This window comes from Pseudonaja textilis, chromosome 3 (assembly GCF_049901715.1).
Source record: "Pseudonaja textilis isolate UNSWEBS1 chromosome 3, rPseTex1.2, whole genome shotgun sequence".
Classification (NCBI taxonomy): domain Eukaryota; kingdom Metazoa; phylum Chordata; class Lepidosauria; order Squamata; family Elapidae; genus Pseudonaja; species Pseudonaja textilis.
Genome location: NC_141992.1, coordinates 109,073,127 through 109,097,949, shown reverse-complemented (window position 1 = coordinate 109,097,949; position 24,823 = coordinate 109,073,127). Strand labels below are relative to the sequence as shown.

The 24,823-nt window shown below is 41.9% G+C and overlaps 1 protein-coding gene across 2 annotated transcripts; it reads left to right on the top strand.

Annotated features, from left to right (window-relative positions):
* Window positions 1-1,559: 1,559 nt before the first annotated feature.
* On the top strand, window positions 1,560-23,453 carry LOC113436466 (protocadherin-10-like). 2 transcript variants are annotated; one of them, XM_087930567.1, is made up of 4 exons: window positions 1,560-10,997; window positions 16,708-16,760; window positions 16,876-16,964; window positions 20,136-23,453. In XM_087930567.1, exons 1-4 carry the CDS (start codon window positions 8,205-8,207, stop codon window positions 20,390-20,392), a joined length of 3,192 nt encoding a protein of 1,063 aa, XP_087786693.1. In that variant the 5' UTR covers window positions 1,560-8,204; the 3' UTR covers window positions 20,393-23,453. The 2 variants fall into 2 exon arrangements, with proteins under 2 accessions (XP_087786693.1, XP_087786694.1); XM_087930568.1 differs by lacking the exon at window positions 16,708-16,760 and having other exon boundaries at window positions 20,136-20,266.
* Window positions 23,454-24,823: the final 1,370 nt, after the last annotated feature.

The following is a 24,823-nucleotide window of genomic DNA, read 5'->3' as shown; positions in this document are numbered from 1 at the left end:
TTTATATTTAATATTTCTATCCAGAAATTGTCAATATCACTAATAAATTATAACCAGATTTAAATACATGTATCCTAATATTTTAGGATTTTTCAAAACTCTTTCAAAGATGGGAGAAAACACCTTGTTCAAAGCAGTGTGCTTTCTAAATTTATTTTAAAGCCCTTTTTAAAAATTAGAATTAGGAGAATTTTATGTGATTGCAATACTCTTAATTAATTAATTGAGGTATATCTTGAAGAATATAGAGGCATGAAAGAGAAATATATTCTAAACACATCAAAAGGGCCTACTCTGCAATGCTGAAAGGTAGAGTTCTGATGCAGTTTTAGGTATGCCCACTTGTTTGTGAGCATTTTTTGCTACTTTGCTTTAGCATGACTTGTTGCATTATTTTGGACCAAGAAAGAGATAGCTTAGTTAAAGCCATATACTTTGTGATTTTTTTTTTCTAAAACTTTTCAGAATGTCTGGCAAACTGTTAATCTTTCTGTTTGTTTTTTCAGTGTTTAATTGTGTATCAAGTGATATCAATTTAAACATTGTGATAATCTGAAAAAACAGTTTTGATTAACTTGCAAACGTTTCCATCTGATTTGGAGTGCCAATCCTAGCTCTTCCCAAAGAATTCCAGTGGATTTGAAAGCTTCCACGTTACTTTGTAATATTTTAATTAGATCCAGTTGAATAAGCATATTGCAGTTACATCACAAGATGTTTTCTACTTACATCTGTTCCATTATAGAGAACTGCAGCCATATTTCTACCTATAATAAAGTTCTGGTTTTACAATTCTTTGCAAAGGGCAGAAGACTGATAATAGGTTTTTATAGTTTGTCTTCTAACTAGAAAAGGCAAGATTTAGGAAGATTTAGGATACATTAAGGCTGACAATTAGATGCTACACACACCTTCTCTCTCTCTAGTTTCGCTACTCTCTAGTGCAGAGGTCTCTAAACCCCTGTCCATGGATCAGCACCAATCCTCAGCATGCCAAAAAGTGCACCACACAAACAAGCAAAACCCCATCCATGGGATGCAGGCAGCACATGAAACCACACCCCTTCCAGTCCACAGAAAACCCTCTCCCCACAGATTCGGTTCCTGGTGCCCAAAAAGTTGGAGGCCACTGCTCTAGCAATTGCTTTAGTACCATGTGTACTGAAAGAACCATACCTTTTAAAAAATTCAATGTTTTCTGGTCAAATATCCCAGTCAAATATTTCATAGGTGATCTTTATTCAGTATAAGAATGGGTTTATATTGTTCTGTTTTATACATGCCTATGGCCATTCACTCTCTGTTGAAGAATTTGGGTATTTCATAGAACTGATTTTGACCCCTGTGCATTAGTGACACCCTGTAGGGATAGGAAACCACAGCCTGGTGTTCAAAGGCAGCCTGTCTTTATACAATTGCTTGCAGGTGGTTGGGATTGTTCAGCATTCTTTGCAGGCTTGAAATGAATGTAAAATATTACACACTGTTAGGAGTTTTGAATGTCATTTGTGAACTTGAAAAGTTCCATTCCTTTGTGTCCTAGACATAAAAATTAATGAGCCAGTTGCAGAGTGTTTGTTTGCTGATGAAGCACAATATAACTTATTAACTTTTTATCTAGCTCCCATAGCAGACAGTATTGTATAGAATTAAATCTTCTTGGATTTTCTTGTATATTCCCTACCTGACACCGAAATCTCTTCTTTACCACTTCATTGCTATTTTTCAATTCTCCTTCTTTTCTCCTGTCAGTTTTTTAAATTATTTTTTTTTCTCATAGAGGAGATGGAGAGAAAATGGACTGAAGATGTTTAATTGTACAGTAATGTTTTGTCTAGTACAATTGCTTATGCAGTTATTTGTCTATGCCAACCTCAAATAATATATAATATATTGTTCATATACCAAAATAATTGAAGTTCTGGTTAAAATAATAGGTGAAAAGAACTCTAAAATGATTTGGAGACACACATGTACACAAAATTGCACATAAATTACATCTGTAAACTACTCCAAGGACATTTGTCAAATTGGCATACATACAGCTAATACAGTACATTTATAAAGACAAGAAGCCTCAAAGAGACTTTAGAATTTAACAAGTTGATGACATTGACGGAAACAAAGCTGCTTATCAGCTGCAATAGACACATTCTCTTATCGAAACCGGAGGGTTTTATGACACACTTTAAGTTTGGGCTATTATTGTGCATGCTGGATTATCAGGCATGAATTGCTTTATCTTCCCTAATTTTGTTCTCTTCTCTAAGACTTCCCACAAAACATTAATGCCTTTGCTATCTATTCATTCATTCCTGCCCCATTTATCCTTCAAATCCCCTTTTCACAGTCTGGTTTCCTCAGTTTATTATTATTAAGCCCCCATTACTTTTTCTTCTTTGCTGTTTTCCATATATTTCTATATACTTCCATTTACAGATTGGCTCCTGCAACATTTATTTGCCTTCATTTGGAAGGACAAATATCTTGACAGTGAAAACAATTAATCAGTGGAATGCCTTGCCTCCAGAAGTTGTAGCTGCTTCATCACTGGAGGTTTTTAAAAAGAGAATGGACAGCCATTTGACTGACACAATATAGAGTCTCTTGCTTGAGCAAGGGGGTTTGCCTAAATGATCTTGAAGGTCCCTTCCAACTCCAGCTGTTCTGTTATGTTGCCTTCTGTTACTTTGATACATTAAATGTTAAAGTGCATTATACTTATTTCAATTAACGATACGGTTTTAATAATGTACTACAGTAGTACATGTTTATAAGAGGAAGTGCATGAAAAGGATATAGTAGCTGACCAAATTCGATACTGCCACCATCAGACACTTTTTGGTTATGATAGCATGTATCAGGTGCATAAGGAGGACCTAACTTTACTATATATGGAAAGAGAGAAGGCAAATGGCCACACTTTCAGAATATGGCAATGTTGCCTATGTTTGGTATTGGCTTCTATGACATGGAGGTTGCATAGATACTTGACTCAAACGTGTGTTGATTTAAAGCACTCAAATGGCTTTTGGTATATGAGTACATGAATTATCTGAGAGTAGGTAGAAATCTTAGGTGGACATCTAGGAGCCAATCTAATACAAAATTCCTTGTCACTTTGAAAATAGCAATTTCAAAGGAAATGTAATTAAGAAAAACACTATTCTACATATCAAAATTAATGGCAGCCAACATGTAACACCCCCCACCCCCAAATAAAATACAATGTAAATCACCATGTATGTTTTAATCCATGGTTGTCTTTCAATTTTGAGAATTTATCAGAGGATGGTAACTAAGAGACTGAGCAATAAATAGGGAAATTAATGGTTCAAATCTCCTTTCTGCAACGCTGTCACTCACTCACTCATCCCCCCACCCCCAGCCTTTCATCTGGGATAATACTGCTGATCTGACCTAAGGTACAGGGTTGTAAGTACTTCAAACACAGTAAGTAAGATAAGGCAGCATTTTAACACTGTAATGCACATTTTTACAATGCATATTGTAAATTGTATATTTTCCTTTATATCTTGTCATTTTAATTAACACTTCCATGTAGTTCAAAGAAGGATTGGATACATTCTTGTAAGAACTGAAAAACTCATCATTCCAGATGGTCAGAGAGCTGTAACCAAAAATAAGTGGTGGCTGATTTTGATGGATAACCTGAATTTGTCTATTGTGATTAGGAAATTAAGTTACCATATGATTGCTTCAATTTCACACTCTTTAATATTGTTTCCAGTTTCGATTAGTAACTACTTCCTTTGGGGTTTCTGCATAGATTTTACATAGGTTTCTGAGTGTTGTGAAGCTTTGTGTAAAATCAAACTGAAGCCGCGTTAAAGCACACTAAACAAGCAATTCTCTGAATATAATCGAAGCTGCTACTGACAGAAGTTTTTTTACAGAATGGATCACCTGAGCTGGATATTCAGCCTGGGAATATGCTTCTAAGAATTCCTGTTAAGAACAGTCTAAAATATCTCTTTCTGGATTCCTTTCCACAAGCTATTAGAATTTCTCATTTCCAGAGGTAAATGAGAAATAATGTACCAAATGTTTTGACCCTAGAAAATACCTTTCAATGTCTATGTGGATATATGCATATAAAAGGATAACACAAAATATATACTAGAAATTTGTATCTTAAAACTATTTGATCTTGAATTATAATTCAACAGTTGTTTTTATATACACTGATGACCAAGTGGGTATCTTCTGTTGTCTATATTAAAATTCCTTTTATTATTTTGTAGTTCTGTAACCAAAACATTCCAGAATATAATTAAAGTTTTATTAAACATTTCCTTCACCTCCTTGTCCAAATAAATTATAAAAATATTAAATGGTACTATGTTCCAGACTGAACATTGCAGCATCCCATTCAATATCTCCTTCCAATTTAATAAGCAATTGTTGATGAGCACTCTTGGATTATGTTATGGCCAAATGTGGATTCACCTAATAAATGTGTCATCTATATTTAATTAGCTTTAAGACTGTTAGGTTGCTGTGTGAAGTATCTCATCATTCTGTGACTTAGAGAAGCAGCTACTTCAATGTCCTCAGTCTTCAAAATGGATAGTTACATTGAACCAGTTAAGACTGACTTGCTTTTTTTCCCCCTATGTCAGCATGCTACCTTGAAGCAAATTGTTCCAGGAATGTATGAGGTTTCTGCAAAAATAGTGCTACTTCTTATAGGTGTATTAATTTACTAAATTAATTTGATCAGTACATAAGTTTTAATTCCACCTCGGATGGAAATGTTTCCCATTATTCTGCTTCTTTCTCTTCTCAGTTTCATCATGATGGTATCTTGGCTCAATCTGTCTTCCATTTTTCTGTAGTGAGGGTTGTTTTAAAAATAGCCTTTAATGTTGGAGGTGCATAACTTTCTTCCCTCCTCTCACTTGTTCCTTTCTCTATCTGATCTGTGATTTTCATCTATGGTGGATGAAAGAAAATGCCTCCAAAACTTTGAATATTTAACATGGAGGGGGAGGGAGGGAAAGAACTGTTAACCATTGGGGAACACTTTTATGTCTCACCTGATTTATATGTGCAAAGAAAAAAAAAGCCAAGAAATCCCACAGCACTTCTTCAGAATCTCTTAAATCAATAGTTTACAGATTATTTCTTTCTTTACCCCTAAATTGCACTCTGGAATGTTTTGTTCAGAAGACTGCTGTGTGCATAATATTCTTTGATTAATGCCAGGAGACACCCCTGGTTGTTTTCATCCACCTAAATTATGACTAGGAGGATAAGTGAGCCAGCAGCCTTCTGCAAATGGGATCCGAGATGGTTGACTGGAGAAGGAGACAAAATTGTATCCAAAGAATGATGAGGATGGTAATGTGGGAAATGAAATGGAACAGCTCTCTGTGGAGCCAGGCCACTAAACAAAATGTCCAAGAAAAGGATTCCTGAGGGAATAATGTTCAAATTTATTCCAAATGAGCGTGCTTCTTTAAAGAGTGTATATTATTTCGGTTGATTGGGGTTATTGTGAATGGGCTTGAATGACTAATCTTGGCTTAAACAATGCTTTGAGTATTCAATTGTTTGTGAGATGTCAGAATAAAATGAGTCTTTTTGGCACATGGTTTACTCTGCTTGCAGAGGGAAACCATTCAAAGTACCAAAGCCTAAGAACCATTCCATGCAAACGCACATATCCCATCACCATAAATCCCTGTGCTAGCTTGAGCAATGGACCGCAGTCAATTTACTTCAGCCTCCTAGCCCTCTGTGAAAAGGTTAATGTAAAACCTGTAGAACAGCTTCTTTCCGCGGGCGCTGCTGGAGTCCATGAGATTAGACACAGTTGGAATTCTTGTGGCTCCAGAAGAATGGGTGTTATGAAAGGAGGGGAAGGGGGGAGCTATATGATTCAATGCTGATGGAATCACCCTTGATCCGTCTGTCTGGGATATAATCCTCGCTTCAGTAATTAAAATAATAATAATAATCAGTATTACAAGGAAAATGGTGTACAGTAAAATGTAATCAATTCCGTAGAAGCTTAACCATCTGTTAAAGGTTAAATCCATGAAGAGCATAATGTCAGGGTATGGCAGATTTGTCCTTTGATGCATTGGGCTCTCAAATCTAGCCTAATGTTGAGACTGAAGTAAACATGTGGAAAGGGAGGAATTCCCACAATCCCCAAGCAAAATTAATGTCTTCAGTCAGGGTAAAAGTTATATCCTTAGGGATTCTCATAGATCCTTATGATGTTTGAATTCCCCTGAAACCATCAGCAAGCCACAATTTTTATCTCCTTGCAGGAATAAACCATTGCAATTGAATGATGATTGCTTCTACCATCGTTCATAAGCATGGCCTTGAGGCATAAATCTTCATGGATCTTTTAGTTTTTAAATCAGACCTCCTTGAAACCAACTTCAAATCACAAATTGCATTTCTCTGCATGGAATGTGACATGACTATTATGCATCTGATAATTGGTAGTGCTGCTATAGCTCCAAAGCGTGTCTCAGAGTGTTCAAGATTTTACTTAATATCTACTTGAAGCCATCATTAAAACATAACACCACATGCATCTACACAAATTAACCACTACAGTAATGAAGCTTGTAATTTCTGACTACTATCATAGTGCAAAAGTTCCAAGGCATGATAAAGAGTTGTTGAGTTTTTTGGGTTCATGCATGGCTGGCTTTTCAAACAAAATATTTTGTACAGCATAGATACCAAAACCAAGGGAAACAAAGTGGAATCCTTGAGGGACCAATTCCAATGATAATGCTTTGTGAATTAAAACAACATCTCTCAGTAAAGGTCTGAAATGTATCCTTCAAATAGGTCTGGAGCCATTCCATTACAGAAATGACATCCTAATACAGAGAAATAGTTTGCAAGGATATGATGTTGGAAGATAGAATAGACATTGAGAGATTAAGGGAAATCATGGTTGAATCATGGAAACAGGTTCCAGCTATGATTTGATTGTACTTTTAACTGGAAACCCATATATCCTTGAATCCTTATAGTCCTTATAGTCATTTGTGTGCTATAATGCCAAAAATCATTATATCTATAATTGGTTTTTTTTTCAGATGAGCCTCAGTAAAATTATGAGAACCCAAGAGCATACAGGCCCCCAGGTCTTTCTATTTATTTAATTTGTTTGTTGTCTGACTTCCAAAGATTCTAGGAAACCTGTAAGTAAAAATACTGAGGAAAAAAGCCTATGCAGTTATGGGAGTTGGGACACTAATCCTTACCAAAGTCCTGGAAGAAAAGTCAGTTCTTCAAAAGCTCCTTCAAGCCAGCGGAGTGGTCATCTGGCTCTTCAGGTAACCTCATTCCAGAAAATAGGTGCTTCTACAGGAAACACTTCCAAGATCCCAATAGATGGCATTGTTTAAACAAAGGAGCCTAGAATATACCATCTACCAACCCTACTAGATTGAATCAGTTATGCAGATACTATGAGAGAGGTTAATGTTTTATGGTATGAATAGTGCCATAAATACTTGGATATATAATTATTATGATTTAATCTGTGCATATCTTTCCTTTGCCAGTAATTTCAGCAAGGTGAGATAAAAACTGTCAGGAATTTTAATCCACATTTAAAGCCTTATTTTTCCTTCACTGTGGCTCCAGTTAATGTAATACTGTTATTGTGCATGAAAGATTTGCCATTTTCAGGTGTATCCCATGTAAGAATCATGAACAACTACGAGGGGGGTCCAAGCTGGTTTCTCCTTGTCAGCATCATGAAATACATCCATTGCCTATCTATTTTTTCCACTGGAAAGTTGAGTCTTTATGGTATAAATAAAAACAGTCTCCCTATGACTGTAGTCACAGGACATGCTTGATCAGATCACGTAAAGATTAAGCAGATGTGATCTTTGGATCTTACTGTCTTGCATGAACACAGCCTGATCAGTTAGCTTGTGAATCGAATAGGCTTAATCAGGTTCCTGAATGCAAACAATACAACACCCTCCCCAACCCTCACTCTCCTTACAAAACTGGGTTAAGCCTGTTGCATGAAGATGTCTTTCTGTCTCTCCCCTCTCCCCCCAGTCTTGCTCTCCTTACTTCTTCGCCACATCTTCTGCCCACCGAGGGGTTAATCGTTCTGCCACTCGTCGTCGTCGTCGCAGCAGTTGGGGCTCTGGCTCGACGGCGCTGTCCACCAATACGGTGCTGAAATGGCAAGCGGTTCCTCCTTTGCTGGCTCGCTCTGCCAACCGAAAGTAGTTGGAAGTCTAAGTCAATCGATCGCGCAAGGGAAGGAGCGGAGGCTGCAGCTGAGGCGGAGCCAGAGCCAGAGCCAGTGCTCTGTCGCGTCCCTTCTGAGCCCGCCGATGTCTCTTCCCGATCGAGGCAGCGGGACTTCCCGCTGGGACTGGGAATATTGTACGGGGAAACTAAGGCTCTCTCAGAGCTTGACAAGCTGCGCTCCGAGTTGGGGAAGACTCGAGGTGTTGCTCCTGCTAAGTTCTTGCTTGGCTTTGGCTCCGGCTCCGGCTCCAGCAGCTGGCCAGCTACGCTACTCGGTACCCGAAGAACTGGACCACGGAGCCTTTGTGGCCAACATCGCGGAAGACTTAGGTCTGGATGTATCCGAATTATCAGCCAGGCGGTTTCGTATTGCGTCCCGGGCGGGGAGTAAGCAGCACCTGGAGGTGAATCTGGAAAATGGGATTCTCTTTGTTAACGAGAAAATAGATAGGGAAGAGGTGTGCGAGAGCAGCAAGGCCTGCCTCCTGCACCTGCAGCTGGTCATCGAGAGCCCCCTTGAGCTTTATCGCATCGAAGTGGAAGTGCTAGACATCAACGACAATGCACCCCGGTTCCCTTGGCAAGAATATGTGCTGGAAGTGACAGAATCAGCACTACCTGGGGCCCGCTTTCCCCTGGAGAGTGCACAGGATCCCGACGTGGGCACAAACTCCCTACGTACTTACAGACTCAGCCCTAATGGTTATTTCTCGCTGGAGGTGCAGACTCGCAGTGACGGCAGCAAGTTTGCAGAGCTGGTGCTGGAGAGGAGTCTGGACCGAGAGCAACAGCGTAGTCACAGGGTCTTGCTCACGGCTTTGGATGGTGGTATCCCCGAGCGCTCGGGCACAGCTAGAGTTGTGATCATGGTGTTGGATGCCAACGACAATGTGCCAGTCTTTGATCAGTCCACTTACAGCGTAAGCCTGCCGGAGGATGCGCCCAAAGGGACTCTGGCTATCAAGCTCAATGCTACTGATTTGGATGAGGGAACCAATGGCGAAATTGAGTATTCATTCAGCGGGCACGCTCCACTAGGTGTGCGGGAGCTTTTTAGCGTGGAGCCCCATACTGGGCAAGTGCGCCTGAAAGGCCAATTGGACTATGAGCGAGCTGATCTCCATGAGCTATATGTGCAGGCCAAGGACCGGGGCCCCTCGGCAGTTGCCATTCACTGTCGGGTGTTGGTGCACCTCTTGGACGTCAATGATAACGCACCGGAGGTGACCCTCACCTCGGTCTCCACACCAGTTTTGGAGGATGCACCTCCCGGTACTGTCATAGCTGTAATCAGCGTGCTAGATAGAGATTCCGGAGACAACGGCAAGGTGAGCTGCGAAATCCCAACCGATACACCCTTTCAGCTTCAGTCGTCTTTCCACAACTACTATGCACTAGTAACTACCGCACCACTCGACCGTGAGACTGTGCCCGAATATAATGTCAGCATCACCGCCCAAGATCTGGGGTCTCCAGCACTGGCTACCAAGAAGATCCTGACAGTCCAGGTGTCTGATATCAACGACAACGCACCCCGCTTCCTGCAACCCTCTTACAGCGTCTATGTGACTGAGAACAACGCTCCTGGGGCGTCGATCTGTTCCGTCAGTGCGCTGGACCCAGACTGCCAACAGAACGCTTACTTGTCCTACTCCATCGCGGACGGCCAGATCCAGGGCATGCCCGTGGCCACCTATGTCTCCATCAACTCGGACAGCGGGCACATGTATGCTCTGCGCTCCCTGGACTACGAGCAGATTCGCAACTTCCAGATCCAAGTCGTGGCTCAGGACGCCGGGTTCCCTCCTCTTAGCGGGAACGCCACGGTCCACGTCTTCGTGCTGGACCAGAACGACAACGCGCCCTTGGTCGTGGCTCCCATGCCCCGCAATGGTTCCGTGGCTGTGGAGGTGGTGCCTCGCTCAGCAGAGCCCGGCTACTTGGTGGGTAAAGTCTCCGCAGTGGACGCCGATGCAGGACAGAACTCGCGGCTTTCCTACCGGATAGTCCAGGCTACGGATGCCAGCCTCTTCAGCGTGGCCCTCTACACGGGCGAAATCCGCACCGTCCGCGCCTTCCTGGCCAAAGATGCCCCGAAGCACCGCCTTCTCGTCCAGGTGCGGGACAACGGGCAGCCCCCGCTCTCGGCCTCCGTGGCCCTCTTGCTCTCGGTGGTGGACAGCGTGCCAGAGGTGCTCTCGGACTTCCGCGAGCTTCCTCCGGGAGGCGAGACGGCTTCTTCCAGGCTTACCCTCTACCTGATCGCTTCTCTGGGCTCCGTCTCCTTCACTTTCCTCGTGGCCATCGTTATCCTCACGGTGGTCAAGTGCCCCAAGGAGCGGCTGACCTTCCCCGACTATGCCTGCTCTCAGCTGTCTTGTGGCGGGGAGGGCGGCGGCTCCGCTGCCTTCTGCTGCTGCGGCGGCGGTTGTGGCTCGTGTGAGCGCTCGGCTCCTGCCTCAGACCGCCTGAAGAACTCCGGCAGCGTCAACGCGCCGGTCTCCTCGGGCGACTGCGGGGACGTCGGAGCCAGCGCAGGCCCTCCTGCCTATTGCTATAAAGTCTGCCTGAGCCCTGCGTCGGCCAAGAGCGACTTCATGTTCCTGAAAGCTTGCAGCCCCAACCCTCCAAGGAACAACGAAGCGGGCCCTCAGAACTTGCCGCCGGCTCCCGGCCCGAAAACCCGAGGGGCCAATAACTCTCGGCAGCTCGCCGACCAGGTAGCTTCTTGGGTGTCCCGTGGGGTGGGGAACCCTCTCCGGGAGGTAGCCTGCTGGAAAAACAGGGCAAACAGGGTCCGGAACCTGGAATACAACAGGAAAGCAACTCGCGAGAGGGGGAGATGTTTTCAGTCTCGCCCAACTTTTTGAAGATTGCGGCCCGGCCCTTTCCCCAAAAGAGCCATCGGGCTCAGGCAAAACTCCGGCTCATTACGTAATTATTTGCCCAAACTTACTCGGGCGCAATGGGACTCGGCGGTCCTTAAGACCGATACCTGGTTCTCTGTGGGAGAGGGCAGTAATGGGGCACTTCATTCCCTTCGACTGGGAGAAGGAAGCCCAGCGGAGCCGGTTGAGATAAAAACCTCAGGCTCCGCCACTTTTGCTAAGAGTCAATTGCCCGGCTTGCATTTGCGATGGGATCCTGCAGGTCAATCGCAGAGTTGAGAAGGACCGGGCGGAGTCTTTCCTTCGCTGCTAACTGAAGGAATCCCTCAGCAAGGCTCTCTGGACAAGCCAAGGACCGCTGCTGAGAGAAGAGTCCTGTTGAGCTCAGGAGACTTTGCCAGATCCTGGAATCCTTCCAAGGGCCCCTCCTCATTTCCAGAGGATGAGCACCTGCTCTTTCCATTTAGGGAGCCCAGCCTTACCTGGAGCTTTCTTTGTATATCTCATCCATTGTTGGGTCCCCATCTCTTATCTTGTTTTTGGCATCACCTAAGATTAATGCCATACTGCTTTGTGTCAAAAAGAGAGAGAGGTTGCTTTGGGAGAGCAATCAACTCCTGCCCATGCCAAAGCTGAATAAGATGAAAAAGGGGTCTAGGTTGCTGGGGATGAGGAGGAAAAATTATCACCATTTGCTAAGCCTATTTTTCAAAGAAGTACTTCCTTTGATAATAAAGCAGGATGGCTGAAGGTGCAAAGCAGCACATGGATAAAATACATGCAGTTCTGCAGCTCTTTGAAAAATGCCCTCACCATTCTCTAGACAGGGTTTCTTTGTCCATTTTCATTTTCCTTGTTGGATATCCTTGTATGGTATGTTCTTGTCAGCTCAAAACTCCCCCTAGTGACCTGATGTCTTGAGCTGATTTCCACCCCTCTTGTCTCAGGCTGATAGAGGAAAGGGCAGCAAGGCCACACCAGCTCCTCTAGCCAGGAGTTGAGACGGTGAAAGAAAGGGGGGGGGGGTATTCCCGAGGGTGGGGGAGGGAGGGAGAGAGACAGACAGAAAGAAAAAATTAAACCGCTTAAGTTGTACATCTAGGGCACTGAGGCTTGGAGGCACTTATTCCTCTTGAGTTTAAGGCTAACTTCTTAGGGAGGAAGGTGAATCTTTGCACACAATGAAATTTTGAATGAAAACCACCTCCAGCTTCCTTCTCATGTTTTCCTCTGTTTTTATTTCTCTGGAAGAACGGTACACTTCCCTTTTAGCTCTTAGAAATCCTCAAAGTATAAACCACTTTGAAATGGCTGAAATGGGCTCCCCTTTACCCTTTCATTTATACCAGAAGAATTTTATAGCCTTAGATTGCCCTTTGCTTTACTCCCAGTATCTTCTGGGCCACAGGGAATAAGGGAGCTCTCTGAAAGTCCACAGGGGAAAAAAATGAAATGAAAATCAGTGCAAGCTGAACCTGAACAAGGGTTGCAAAATAAAGCAAGGAAAACATTTGGAATGGAAATAGAATGTAAGATGAATTATGTATGTCACCTATATTTTGTAAAAGATTAATTGGTGGATCTTGTGATAGAAAGGCAGAAGTGACAATGTTCACACAGATCCTCCCTTAAGAATGGAATGAGCCCCCTACCTGATCCAGAAATGGTCTGGAAGACTGTAAAGGCTTTCTGGAATAAGACAGGTACAGGACTGGAATGAGAGTTCCAGGCAGCTGAAGGGCTGGTGAAGAATTATAAAGCCATCTCTGAAACTACAGTACAAGAACAAGGGCTGAGGGGAGAATGAATGAGTTGTGCTGGCATGACCAAGTCAGAAAATTATTGGGATTATCTACCCATGCTGATTCTTCAGACACTCTGATAAGGTACTTAGATTATTATTTTATTTTATTTTATTTTTGTTACACAATAAATGTGATTGGATAGTGTAGTAAACATTACCCATTTTCTCTGTAGAGAAAAGTAAAAAAATATTCAAAATCCAATGCCTCCAGTGATTCTTTGTAACCAGTATGCAAATCGTTTAACCATTTTCTGTGATGGCAAATTAGATAGAAATATCAATATCATTCAGCTATTTGTAATAACCATCTTAATTCTCAATCACAACTTGGAGAAAATATTGCCTCGCTCAAAATGTATTAGTTAAACCATATCTAAATTCTTCTGCTTGTATATCAAGTATTTTTCTTCCTTCCTTCCTTATTAAGAGTTAATAAATAGACTTTAAAATATGCTTCTTCCTTCTCACAACCTTTTCAAAATGTGTGCCAGAGCCTTTTTCTCTTCTCAGTTCCATGGGCCATCTACTCTGATGGCTGTTGGGCTAGGGCTGCACATGGGCTGCATATATACTGACAGATACAGAGATTGCATTTGCATAAAGACAGAGATATTCCTCTTTGATTCAAAGAGCTTGCTGGGAAATGTTCAGTAAAGCCTAGCAACTCACAATCACCGGAAAGAAATTCCTGGAAAGATGAGATTTAACTTGATCACTCTGAGGGAAGGTAATTACCCTTGACCCATTCTCAGCATTTTGGCCAGGTTAAATCAGGGATAACAGTTCTGTTTTTCCATTTTATACCAGGTGGCTGATCAGCTGGATGGAGGAAAAAATGGGTCTTTGGGAACACTAATGGCTAGATGAAACTCATTGGCCCTTGTTTTCCAGATGGAGTTGTTGTTATTGTTGTTGTTGTTTATTTATATCTAGAACCTTAAGTATATTTAATATTTCCACATTGTTGTTTTTTCCTGATTCTTTAACAAGACATCTTTGGGAGAAGCAAGTTGGGAATTCCCCCTTCCTAAGACTTTCAAGAAAACGTTAAAAGCCCTTTACTCTTAAAATCTTTGCTGCTAATATAGTTTCACATTGCACATCATCTAATAATTGCACATTTGATATTTTCCCCGCAACGGCCTTCAAGTCAGTCTTGACTCCTAGTCACTGATGTGGACAGGTGCAGGCAGTTTCTTGGCAATATTTTCAGAAGTGGCTTGTTCTTGCCTTATTCCTAGGGCTGAGCGAGTGACTGGTCCAAAATCAGGATCTTGGTAACACTATTTTGAACAAATAAAAGGCATCAACTTTCATAAATTTATGAAAGGACTCCAGGATCGTTGCCACCATAGATTAGACCAGCTCTTCTCCTCAAATAACCCCAGGTGACTTAGTGGGCTTCCATACTTAAGGAAAGGCTTGAAGTCCTGTTTCCCCATCCCTAGCCCTGCATTTTATTCCTCAGACCAACCTGGCTCTTAATAGAAATAATTATCAGTGAAAATTACTCTCAGAAGATTGTGGGGTTGTCCTTCTGGATCCAGTGCTCCTATTCCATTCCCAGCTATACCTTCCAAGGACTCCCGCAATTTCTGCCTATTCCCTGCCTGTCTTGTTCATTCAAGAGTCGGTCGATTAACATTTGAAATAGAGCAGAAGAAACACTGTCATCCATCTCATCTCATGTTTATTTTTTCCTCCGACCCATTTCCCCTCAGAACCCTCCCCAAGCTTCATTGCATGCTTCCTGTGGGCCTCTGGAGAGCGCTCCTTGTTTCCATGGCGCACACTTTTCCTGCCTGCCTCCTGTCAGGTATTGGAAACCAGAGCAAGAGCAGCCGGCTGGGGAGCCGATCCCCGGCGGCCCCCATCCTCTCCGCTGAAAAGAGGCGAGGATGCTGTCCTTCCACGAGAGAAAGGGGGCTCTTTTAGTCTCCTTTCAGGCGACGAAAGTGGCTTTTGCAAGAACCGCGCCCCCAAATCCCTGTAGAGGAAGAGCTTTAGCGCCTCTTGGCAAAGGCTCTCCCTCGACAGGCTGGCTCTCTGTCGGGTGCCGAGCGAACGAGCGAGTTAGGCGCCCCCTTCCCGCTCCCCGCGATAACGAGGCCAATTAAGGCGAAAGCGTAAAACTAGGGCAATGAGTTCGGGCTTTGAAATGCAGCCAAAGCGAGTCTGAATGACGCCACCACATTTCAGCCATCTCCGGGAAACAGGCGGGTGGGTCCCTCTTTGGAAAGAGCGCCCCCTTTCGCTGACCAGCATGTTATTCGCCTGCAAATTAAAGAGGGCTGGATGATTTTTTTGAAACCCATATTCTTGCATAGGGATCGGGCATCTGTCAAAACAACTGTCAGGTGTTGTCTTCTAACAAACGACGCAACCCTCGCTTTTCCTGGACTGCTTTCTTCATGCTTGTTCAACTTACTCAGGGTCTGAAGGGAACTGGTACTGGATATAATACAGTATGCGAATAAATCACGCCACAAGTTCAGAAAGAAATCAGTATCACCTTAGATACGGCACTTTTCAGTGAAGATAGTCGCGCCTTCCGATAAAAGAGCCAGCATGTGCTGATTCGGGAAGTTTAAAAGTAACAATTACATCTCTTTGGAAAACTTTCCAGTTACTGTATTGTACTTCACTTTCATTACCGAAAGAAATGTAATAGGTTAGAAAAAAAGAGAAAAAACAGAATGCAGGAAGATGCATTCTGTACATGCAGTATATGCAGCCCATATAGCAGTGCTATTCCTGTTGAATATGTTAATTAGGAGGGAAACCTTGAGGTGAAGGTTTCCCTCTAGTCTGCCGTCCTGGCGGAAGGAACCAAAGTTTAAAACGATTGGTTCACAGGACAGGCAGGAGATTCAAGGAACAGCTCTCTGTAAAAGAGAGAGTTGTTGGACAGCCAGACCACTTCTGTGTACTGGTCTACCAGTAAAGAGCTGTTTTCACTATTTTGTGTCTCCTGCCCCAACTTAACACTGGTGACTAAGGTGGGGTTTTGAAGAGAACAAAGGACAAGGGACACATGGCATCAGTGGCCATCATTGAAGCAAACCTGCATCGGCCATTCCAAAGATGACCACACCCTCTCTACCAACTCCTTTCAACCCAGCTAAAGATGAATGGTCTTCATATATGGGTCGATTTCAAATGTTTATGGGAGCAAATGATCCTCAGGATCTGACAGAAAATAGGAAAAGGGCCCTTTTCCTTAGCTACTGTGGACCAGAAATGTACAAAATGGCTAAACTGAATGGAACTTTTCAGGAATTAAACTATTTCGTGATGCGCTTGGCAGGCTGGCTAGATTTGTTAAGAGTTGGGAATGCAATACCATTTGGAGTATTGTCCCTGAAGCTTTCCAGAAGAGGTGACAGAAAAACTCTTACAGAATCCTGAGAATTTGGTACTGACTGCTTTGAGAAAGGATTTGAAATTGTTTACCGGGGAGGGGTGATTTGTAGCTGCTCCTAGCCTTTGATAAGTAGTGTGTTTATTCTGTTTCAGTAGAGCAATTCCACATCAGCTGAAGCTTCCTAGTATGGGAGAGCTTGAAAGACTCTTCTTGTCTCTTAATATTTCTTGCTTGTCGTCCTGCTGTAGGCCATTCTTAGTTGTTACAAGAGCAATTGCTTTCAAAGCACAAAAAGGTTACCAGAACAAATATATGTAGTCAAGCTGTCCTGAGGATATGTATTTAATTCAAAACCTTTGTTTTTAAATTTGTAGGTAAAACAGGCCAATGCAGACTGGCTGCCATCAAAACAACCAATACTGAAGAGGTATTATAGGGGAGGGGAGGGTTGCCTTATTATCTTTAGGAGAATAGTTGCTAAATATTTTATGAGTGCTTATCTTATGGCTGGATATGTCTCTTTTTTATTTCTTATGTTCTAGTTCACAGAGCCTAGAGGATGTAGGAAAAGTTTGGAAAGGAGTTCAGAAAGACCATGATAGATTGTGCACTTTGGTCACGCCAATGTCTGGTGAGTTTTGGATTGCAGAATCCTAAAATCTAATGATTTCTGTAATTTTTGAGATAATGAAAACCTCCCTTAGTTGTTTACCTCCCGTCTTACTTACTTTTTGGCTATTATTTCTCAGTCAAACCTGTCTACCAGGGTTGTAAGAGTAAGAATAAAACTGATGGTGGGAAGCAAGCAAACAAATGTATAGCTGTTATGGATCTCCTTCTAGTTGAGTTGGGTTTCAGATGACAAGTCTATGTAGTTTCCTTGACAACAGCACAAAAGGTTTTTGTCACGATTTCTTCTGGGATGGTTTTTCTTTTAAAAAAATGTGTTTTATTGATGTTTATTATAAGATAAAATATAATGAAAAGAAAGATTTTTTAAAAAGGAGAACGGAGGATATTTTTTTAAAAAGGGGGAAAAAAAGCACAGTAAAATACTAATACGGTTAAAACCTCAACTTTTTACATTACTTATAATTATTACAAGCTAGTTCTACAACTGTATAATTATTAAATCTTCAAACTAAATTCTAAATTTATTTTTTTCTATTTTATAGAAACCAGAAGCAATATCCCAACAGAAATGTTTTAACTTCCTTTTAACATATATACTTTCATTCTTAATAATATTTTGCAAACTTTACACACACACATATTTTCAAACCCATTTTATGAACACAAGACCATGCATTGGAACTTTCTTTTAATTACATATGTCAAACCAATAAAAAAAACCTATCCTAATTCCCTCCAGCTTTTTTTTTTTCAAACTCTTAATCTAGTTTCTAGCCCTGATTTGTTTGCTATCAGCTTCCCATTCTCTCTCTCTCTCCCCCTCCCTCCCTCCCTCCCTCTCCCTCTGTGTATCCATGTCTATGTCTATATTCATATTTCATTCATTCCAGGACTGGGTTTCAACTACAGAGGAGTCCCAAATCTGAAGCAAATTGAGGCATTGTAGAAAATATTTTTATTCATTCCAAACAGGGCAATTTGACTTAACTGCTTTTCCCAGTTCAACATCTCTGCAAACCTTTTTCATATTTCTTTCATTTTGTTAAAACACTTTTTATTTCTTTTATTTTTTTTTGGCAATGTATATGTTTCCATTACTATTATCTTTGTGTTTTGCTCCTTCCCCTCTCTTATTTATCATTAATTAAAAAGCAATGAATTTTTTAAAAAAGTAAGAAAAGAAAGGAAGCTTCCGGTATTTGCTTGGGTGTTCAGTGATTGACAGGTCTTTCCTTACTTTTGAATGATCTTTGCAATCAGATTCTTATTGATCTGATCCTACCTTTAGTATGAATTGCAAGATAATAGAACAGGATATGTCAGGCGCTGATTGAAAAGTGGAATAGGCTGTTTAGGGACAGAAGGCCAAGAATAGATCTTAGTAAAACTTGGCCGCTTGTTATGATTGTTATGAGTTTGGAGAATGCCATAAAATTATTCAGAAACTGACTTTTAGACAAATTACTCTTTGAGATACCTATTATGGCCAACATTTGTAGTTCAGTCTTGGAGGCACTGTCCTGGCTGTGGCTAGGACACCATCAAAATGTATCTTTGGGTAAGGATGAAATAATTAACTTTTCTTCCTCTTGTTGCAAACAACTGTCATGTCCTTCTAGAGACCTGGTGCTGGTTCTTCAAGTGATAGAGTGCAGATGGTTTTATGATTTCAAAATTCAGGGATCTTTTAAATATATTCTGATTTAGAATAATGGTAAAAGGAGAACTTGCTGCATGGGAATGGTTGAGCACCATTTTTTTCCTATGTTACATTATAGGAGAAAGACAGGCAAATCAATAATAGAAGTAAGTAAATAAATAAATATATGGTAATCTTCCTGCCAACAAAATTGAAGCTCCCATTTTCTTGATATGTTGAACTTCTTAGGATGAACCATCCTAACACATTGATAAATTTCTGGAGAATTGGGTTTTGCCCATGGAATGGATTGGGAGGTTTACTCTCTGTGTTTATCCATATATGTATAGGAAAACATAATTTTACACATACAGGTAATCCTTAATGCACGACACACCATTTAACAAACGTTTGAAATTATGACAGACCCCCCAAAGCTATACATGACCCCATTTCAAAGTTATGATGGCTACTGTGGCCATTCAGTCATTGCCCTTATGACGCACCACAGGATTGCTGCAGTACCCTCCTACCTCTCTCCCCCACCACATCCCATAGTGCTTGGGCCTCCTCTGCATGCCCTTCTGAAGCTCTCCAGACCTCATGTTGTAGAATGAGTGCTGGCCATTTGTCCCCAGGCCAAGCGGAAGCAATCCAAATGCAGTTGCCATTTTTGTCCCGTTCCTTTGTAGGTGGGACAAAATGGTGGCCACCAGAGAAATTGCTTCATTTTGCTGCATGGGGTCTGCAGAGTGCTGCAGAAAGCTTCTGCAGCACTGTGCAGATCTTGATAAGGTAGCAAATGAAGCAGTTTGTCTCAGGGCTGTGTGGTGGCATCCCAAATGTGGCTGCCATTTATGGGTGGAGACAAAATGGCAGCCGCCAGATAAATTGCTCCATTTTGGAGTGCCTCCTGAGCACATTTCACCCAATGATGCTAATACATATGATTGCAATGGGCAGGCTCCATTACGGCCATGTCTTTAGGATTATCTGTATACAGCTAGATAGTCCTTGCTTAGTGACAACAACTGTGACTGGAAAATTGATTGCTAAGTGCTACAGTTGCTAAACAGAAAATCACAAGACTGCAATGGGTTATGATTTACAGTATTTCTCATTTGGTTGTTAAGTAGAGTGCTACAGTCATGAAGTGAAACATAACACATCTGCAACTTAGACTTTTACTACCATAGTCTCTATATCTTCTTATTACAAGCTGGTTGCAAAGCATGTGAATGGTCATTACATGACCATGGGACACTGAGACAGTCATAAATGCAAGGAGTGGCCATGAAGGTTTTTTTTTACACCATTGTAACTTCAAAGTTAGTGAGTAAGTGAGGAATACCTATATTCTGCCACTTACAGATGCATTTTCTTTGTCTTGGATATCTTACTTCAAATTGAAATATAATTTAGAAAAATGAAGCATTTACCCAGCATCTTCTGCAAAATGGGCAGTGTTTGATGTGCTGTGTTTTATCCAGGGGCTTCCCTCTAAAAAGTAAAAAAAATTGTGTTTTACAGAACATAAGAAGACATCTGGTCCCCCTAACAGCATCCGGACCCCTCCATATGCACCCCTGTATTTACAACATATTTCTCCTCTGGATTATCAACACAATGTATATATTCCAGGAACCCCAACATCATCTGCCAATAAGGACGGCTCTGTATTTCTGGAGCAGGAAGCTAAGAACAGCTTCTCCACATTTGGAAAGAGGAAGAAAATGATCAATTATTCTGATAAACATGACAGCATAGTCATTAACAACCTGAAATAACATTTCTTTTGCAGGCTAGCAAGCATTGCAAACCATGCCTAAATATTTCTGTGGTGCTGGAAATCCCTGACCTCTGTGTGTGATTGTACATAATATAAGGGGCCAAGGGTTCTTAACTACAAGCTACTTCCCCTGAAAATACGGCAAACAGTGAATGATGGTAATGTCAAGACATAGGAATGACTTTAATTTATAATTAAGGCATGGGTATGATGTCTCCATGGACACAGATGAATGTTAGCTCTTGGAACTGGAAAAAGGAAAAAAAGAAAGTAAAAAAAGAATGGACATAACATAACAACCAACCAACCACCCCCTTCATTTCAGAATTCTGGTGAGTGCTTTGTCTGGTGAATGCAACACAACTGGCAAGTTGAAAAAGAACATAAATGAATATTTGTTTTACACTATGGAATATAATAGATGACTGGGGTAGAAGCAGGACAATTGTCTGAAATTCAAAAAATCTACACCCTGGTATACATCTTTCAACTTTTAGAAACCTTCCCCCAGTTTGTAGATGAATTCTTTTTAGACTGTGATTGTTTCAACACCGTCTTTTATTTTGTTGTGTTGTTAGCACATTTAGCAATGTGGAAAATTATGGAAAGCTAAAACTACTTTTTGCAACATAGAATTTGTGAGGGTAGAGGTAATGCTTAGGAGAAATGCATTTATTTATTTCATATATTTCACCCACTGATAAAAATGTTTTCTCATAATTACCTACATTTGGATTTAAAACAAAGCATCATTTAAAACAAAGCCTTTTCGGTAAAAATGAGCTTTTTAAAGAATTGAACTTTTAAACAAGAATTGTGATGTTACATGTATGTACAATAGGGGTGGAGCTTTCAGTGCAACCCGATGATGTTGCTTTATCATTCTGATAAAAGCGGCAAGTTCCTATCCTACAGAGCCCCAGGCTAAATGCACATACTTCCAAGTTGAAGTGTAGAACAAAGAATTCTACAACTAATAATATGTAATGCTTTATTTTGAATCCATTTTGGACTTCCAATAAGTGTTTTCTAATGGAGTAAAGTTGGCAAGGAGCCAGTACTGCAGCCCCTAAAGAGATATTGTGTGTGTGTGTGGGGGGGGAATCCTCCAAGGAGAATGAATGTTTTTGATATCCTACCAGACTTTGCTAAGCAATTTTGGGTATCTTCTGAATGGCAATTCTATGAGACTGTTACATTCTATTGAATGGATGTTATATTTTGGACCAATCTACAGTCAAATTGCTACCGCTTTCCCTCTCCCTTCAACTAATTTTAAAGGGTTTTGAATACAAAGCCACCATTTTAAAAAATCTCGTTGATTAAAGAATAATATCAGTGTCATCTTAAAGGCTTGAAACATTTCCTACTTCTCTTCCATTGATAAATTGCATATTGCTTCACTCTCCACTTTAGTTGTGGTTTGAGTATCTGTAATTTGGGGCTTCAGCCTCACTTTTCTACAACAATTTAAACTTCCTGAATGGAAGTAAGGATGGGAGGAAGATTATTGAGCATCATAATATCTGGCTGAGCGTGTTACCACTATGAAATACATTCAAAATGAGTTTATTTTGAACCCTCTCAATCTTTTATCCCTGGCATAAATAGCTCAAACTATTGAACAACAACTAGATGCAAGGAGAGCTGAAAGGAGAATAAGAATTAATTCTATTCTAATGCTCTAATGTTGGGAATAAATTCTAGCCAACTGTTCTGGAACAGGGCAAGATGAGTAGGAAAGTTTTGGGACACATTATATGCATTCACCATCATTGCAGCTACACCACAGTCTACCTGAGGAACATCAAAGAGAAATTAAATGGCTATAAAAATAGTTCTGTCATATCATATGATCAGTATTTGCATATATGCACAATTTTTCCCTATGGACAAAATCAGAAGAAACCTCTGAGTTCCCAACCTATTGTAAAACTTGATGTAGGATATATAATGAGAGAAAGGCTGATGGAATTAGAACTTAAGACAAAAGATCTTCATTATACTACATTATCAATTTGCTCTTTTCATAGGCATTCCAGATTGAAATATTTGCAATTCTACCCTCATTTTTCACAGGATTGGCTTTAGCAACAAGTTATTTGCCAAACAGGTCCATTGGCCACATTTGTTTAAGATCATTTGTGTGTATTTATATGTATGTGTATGAATATTTTTTTCCCTTAAAAACAATGTTTGACCTATATGCATGGAAACAGTCTGTCAAAATCACAGAAAGAAAAATTGATTGCATTTGAATTATAGTTTACTGCTTTTTGAATAATACATGCAGTGCATGTTTGCTTTATAGTAATAAATTGTTCTTTAATAATCCCAAATGAAAAAAAAGTTGTTTATTTTTGGTCATATTACTAGATAATAGAAGGAGAAATCAGTAAAAATATTTACAATGGTTGTGTGGGTAAAGGAACAGCCTGAAAATCTCTAAGGTGAAGTTCCAGTAAAGCTTTCTGCAGCACTCTTTCAAAGTGTGGTTACTTGTTGCAATTACATTCTTAAAGGCAGGATATATTAAACTACTTTATCTTGTGGTTTTAGGGAGGGAGTACTGTGCAAATCTTGCTAGGCAAATTTATGGGAATATAATGCTTTGTGAATGTTTAGGTGTCTTACCTTTCACTGTGGTTGAAATTATCTCTACATGTTTGGGATGCTAAAAATTAAAAATGTATTTATATCCGTAATTGCAGGGCTTTGTAATCAATGGAGAAATTTTGCTTTTGTTTGCATTTTTCCCACTGATCCAATATAGCAAAAGTGCAAGAAAAAATGTGTTCTTACTAAAGCAGACTGGGGCAGATTATATTGTGAAATAAACTAGTCTCATAAGATATATTTAAGTATTAAACCACAGAAGTTATGGACGAGTAGGGTAGAGGCTTTTACATACAGGATTGTAACCATTTATTTCATGGTGTGAGGCCTGAAAGCAAGCCCTGAAATATTTACCTTTAGTCTTCTTAAAAAATAAGTTCATGAATTCAAGATTTAAACTTGCTCACAATTAATGTGGGTGGAATGATCACAGAAACCGAATCTAGGGGTGTTCTGTATTAACATTCTTGTAAACTCGCATTCTGATTGGTCCACCCGGACCGCAACCCGATTGGTTCACTGAACGCCTGTGACTGGAGCGCTGAGAATCTACCGCGATTGGCCGAGCCGATCGTGGGAGATTCAAAGCGCTGCCATTGGCTGCCGAGCCGCCGGCCGGCTGTATAAAGCCAAGCGGCTCGCACACTTTAGCTGTCCTTGTTCTGAAGTCACAATAAAGAGCTGACTGTTCACTTTCACGTCTCGCCTCTTATGTGACCCAATCCACCGATCTAACACTGGCGACGAGGGTGGGATCGTGAGGCAAGGACCAACTAGCAAGTGGCAAATGGCGCTCAACGACCTGCAAGATGGCCAGCACCCCGCCACCCGCTCCGTTCGACCCAGCCACCAAGGACTGGGAGTCGTACACCGATCGCTTCCAGATGTTCCTGGAATGCAGCAACCTCAAGGACGCCAACGGCCAGAGGAAACGGGCAGTGTTTCTGACGCACTGTGGCCCCACGGTATTCAAAATGGCCAAGGCGCTGGCCAAGCCTGCCGATGTAAAGGAGATGGACTGGGCTGACCTCGAGCCCATCTTGCGCCGCCATTATGCCCCTGCCGTGCCCATCCTCATCCATAGGCACGACTTCTACCACTGAGATCAGTGCGAAGGCGAAACCATAGGCGACTTCGTGGCTCAACTGCGGAACCTGGGAGGCCCCTGCAGATTCCCCAACCTGGACGAGGCACTTCGGGACCGAGTCGTCCTCGGACTCAGAGACCCCGTGCTGCAGAGCCGGTTAATGGCCAAGGGCGACATCTCCCTCGCTGACGCCCTCGCCGAGGCTACCGCCGCCGAGGCCACCCGCCAGTCAGCAGCCCGGATGCGACAAGCAAACACGACTGAACGGCCACCGACCAACGAAGCGACCCCAGCCTCAGCGAAGCCCGGAGAAGCCAGCCGCTGAGAAACAACCACACATCATGGCGACCTCGAACCCCAATCCGACACCGAGGACGAAGACGAGGAGATCCATCGGCTGCAGACCAAGCGCGACCGCCGGGACCGCAGGGGACGTAAGTCGGGCTTCCATTGCGCCGGCTGCGGCGGCGACCACCCCCGCTCTGAATGCCATTTTCTCGATGCCATTTGCCGGCATTGCGAGAAGCGGGGGCACATCGCCAAGGTGTGCCGGAACAAAAAGAGCTACAGCCCGCAACGACGAGGAAACAGCCCCCGACGATGAGACAGCACTCCCCCCAGGCACCGAGACCGCCAGACTGAGAGCTGGTGGAGCCGCGACAGCCGCAGCAGACAACTCAGCGAAGCACAGTGGCACGAGGAAACCCACCAGACGGTCGTCATCGG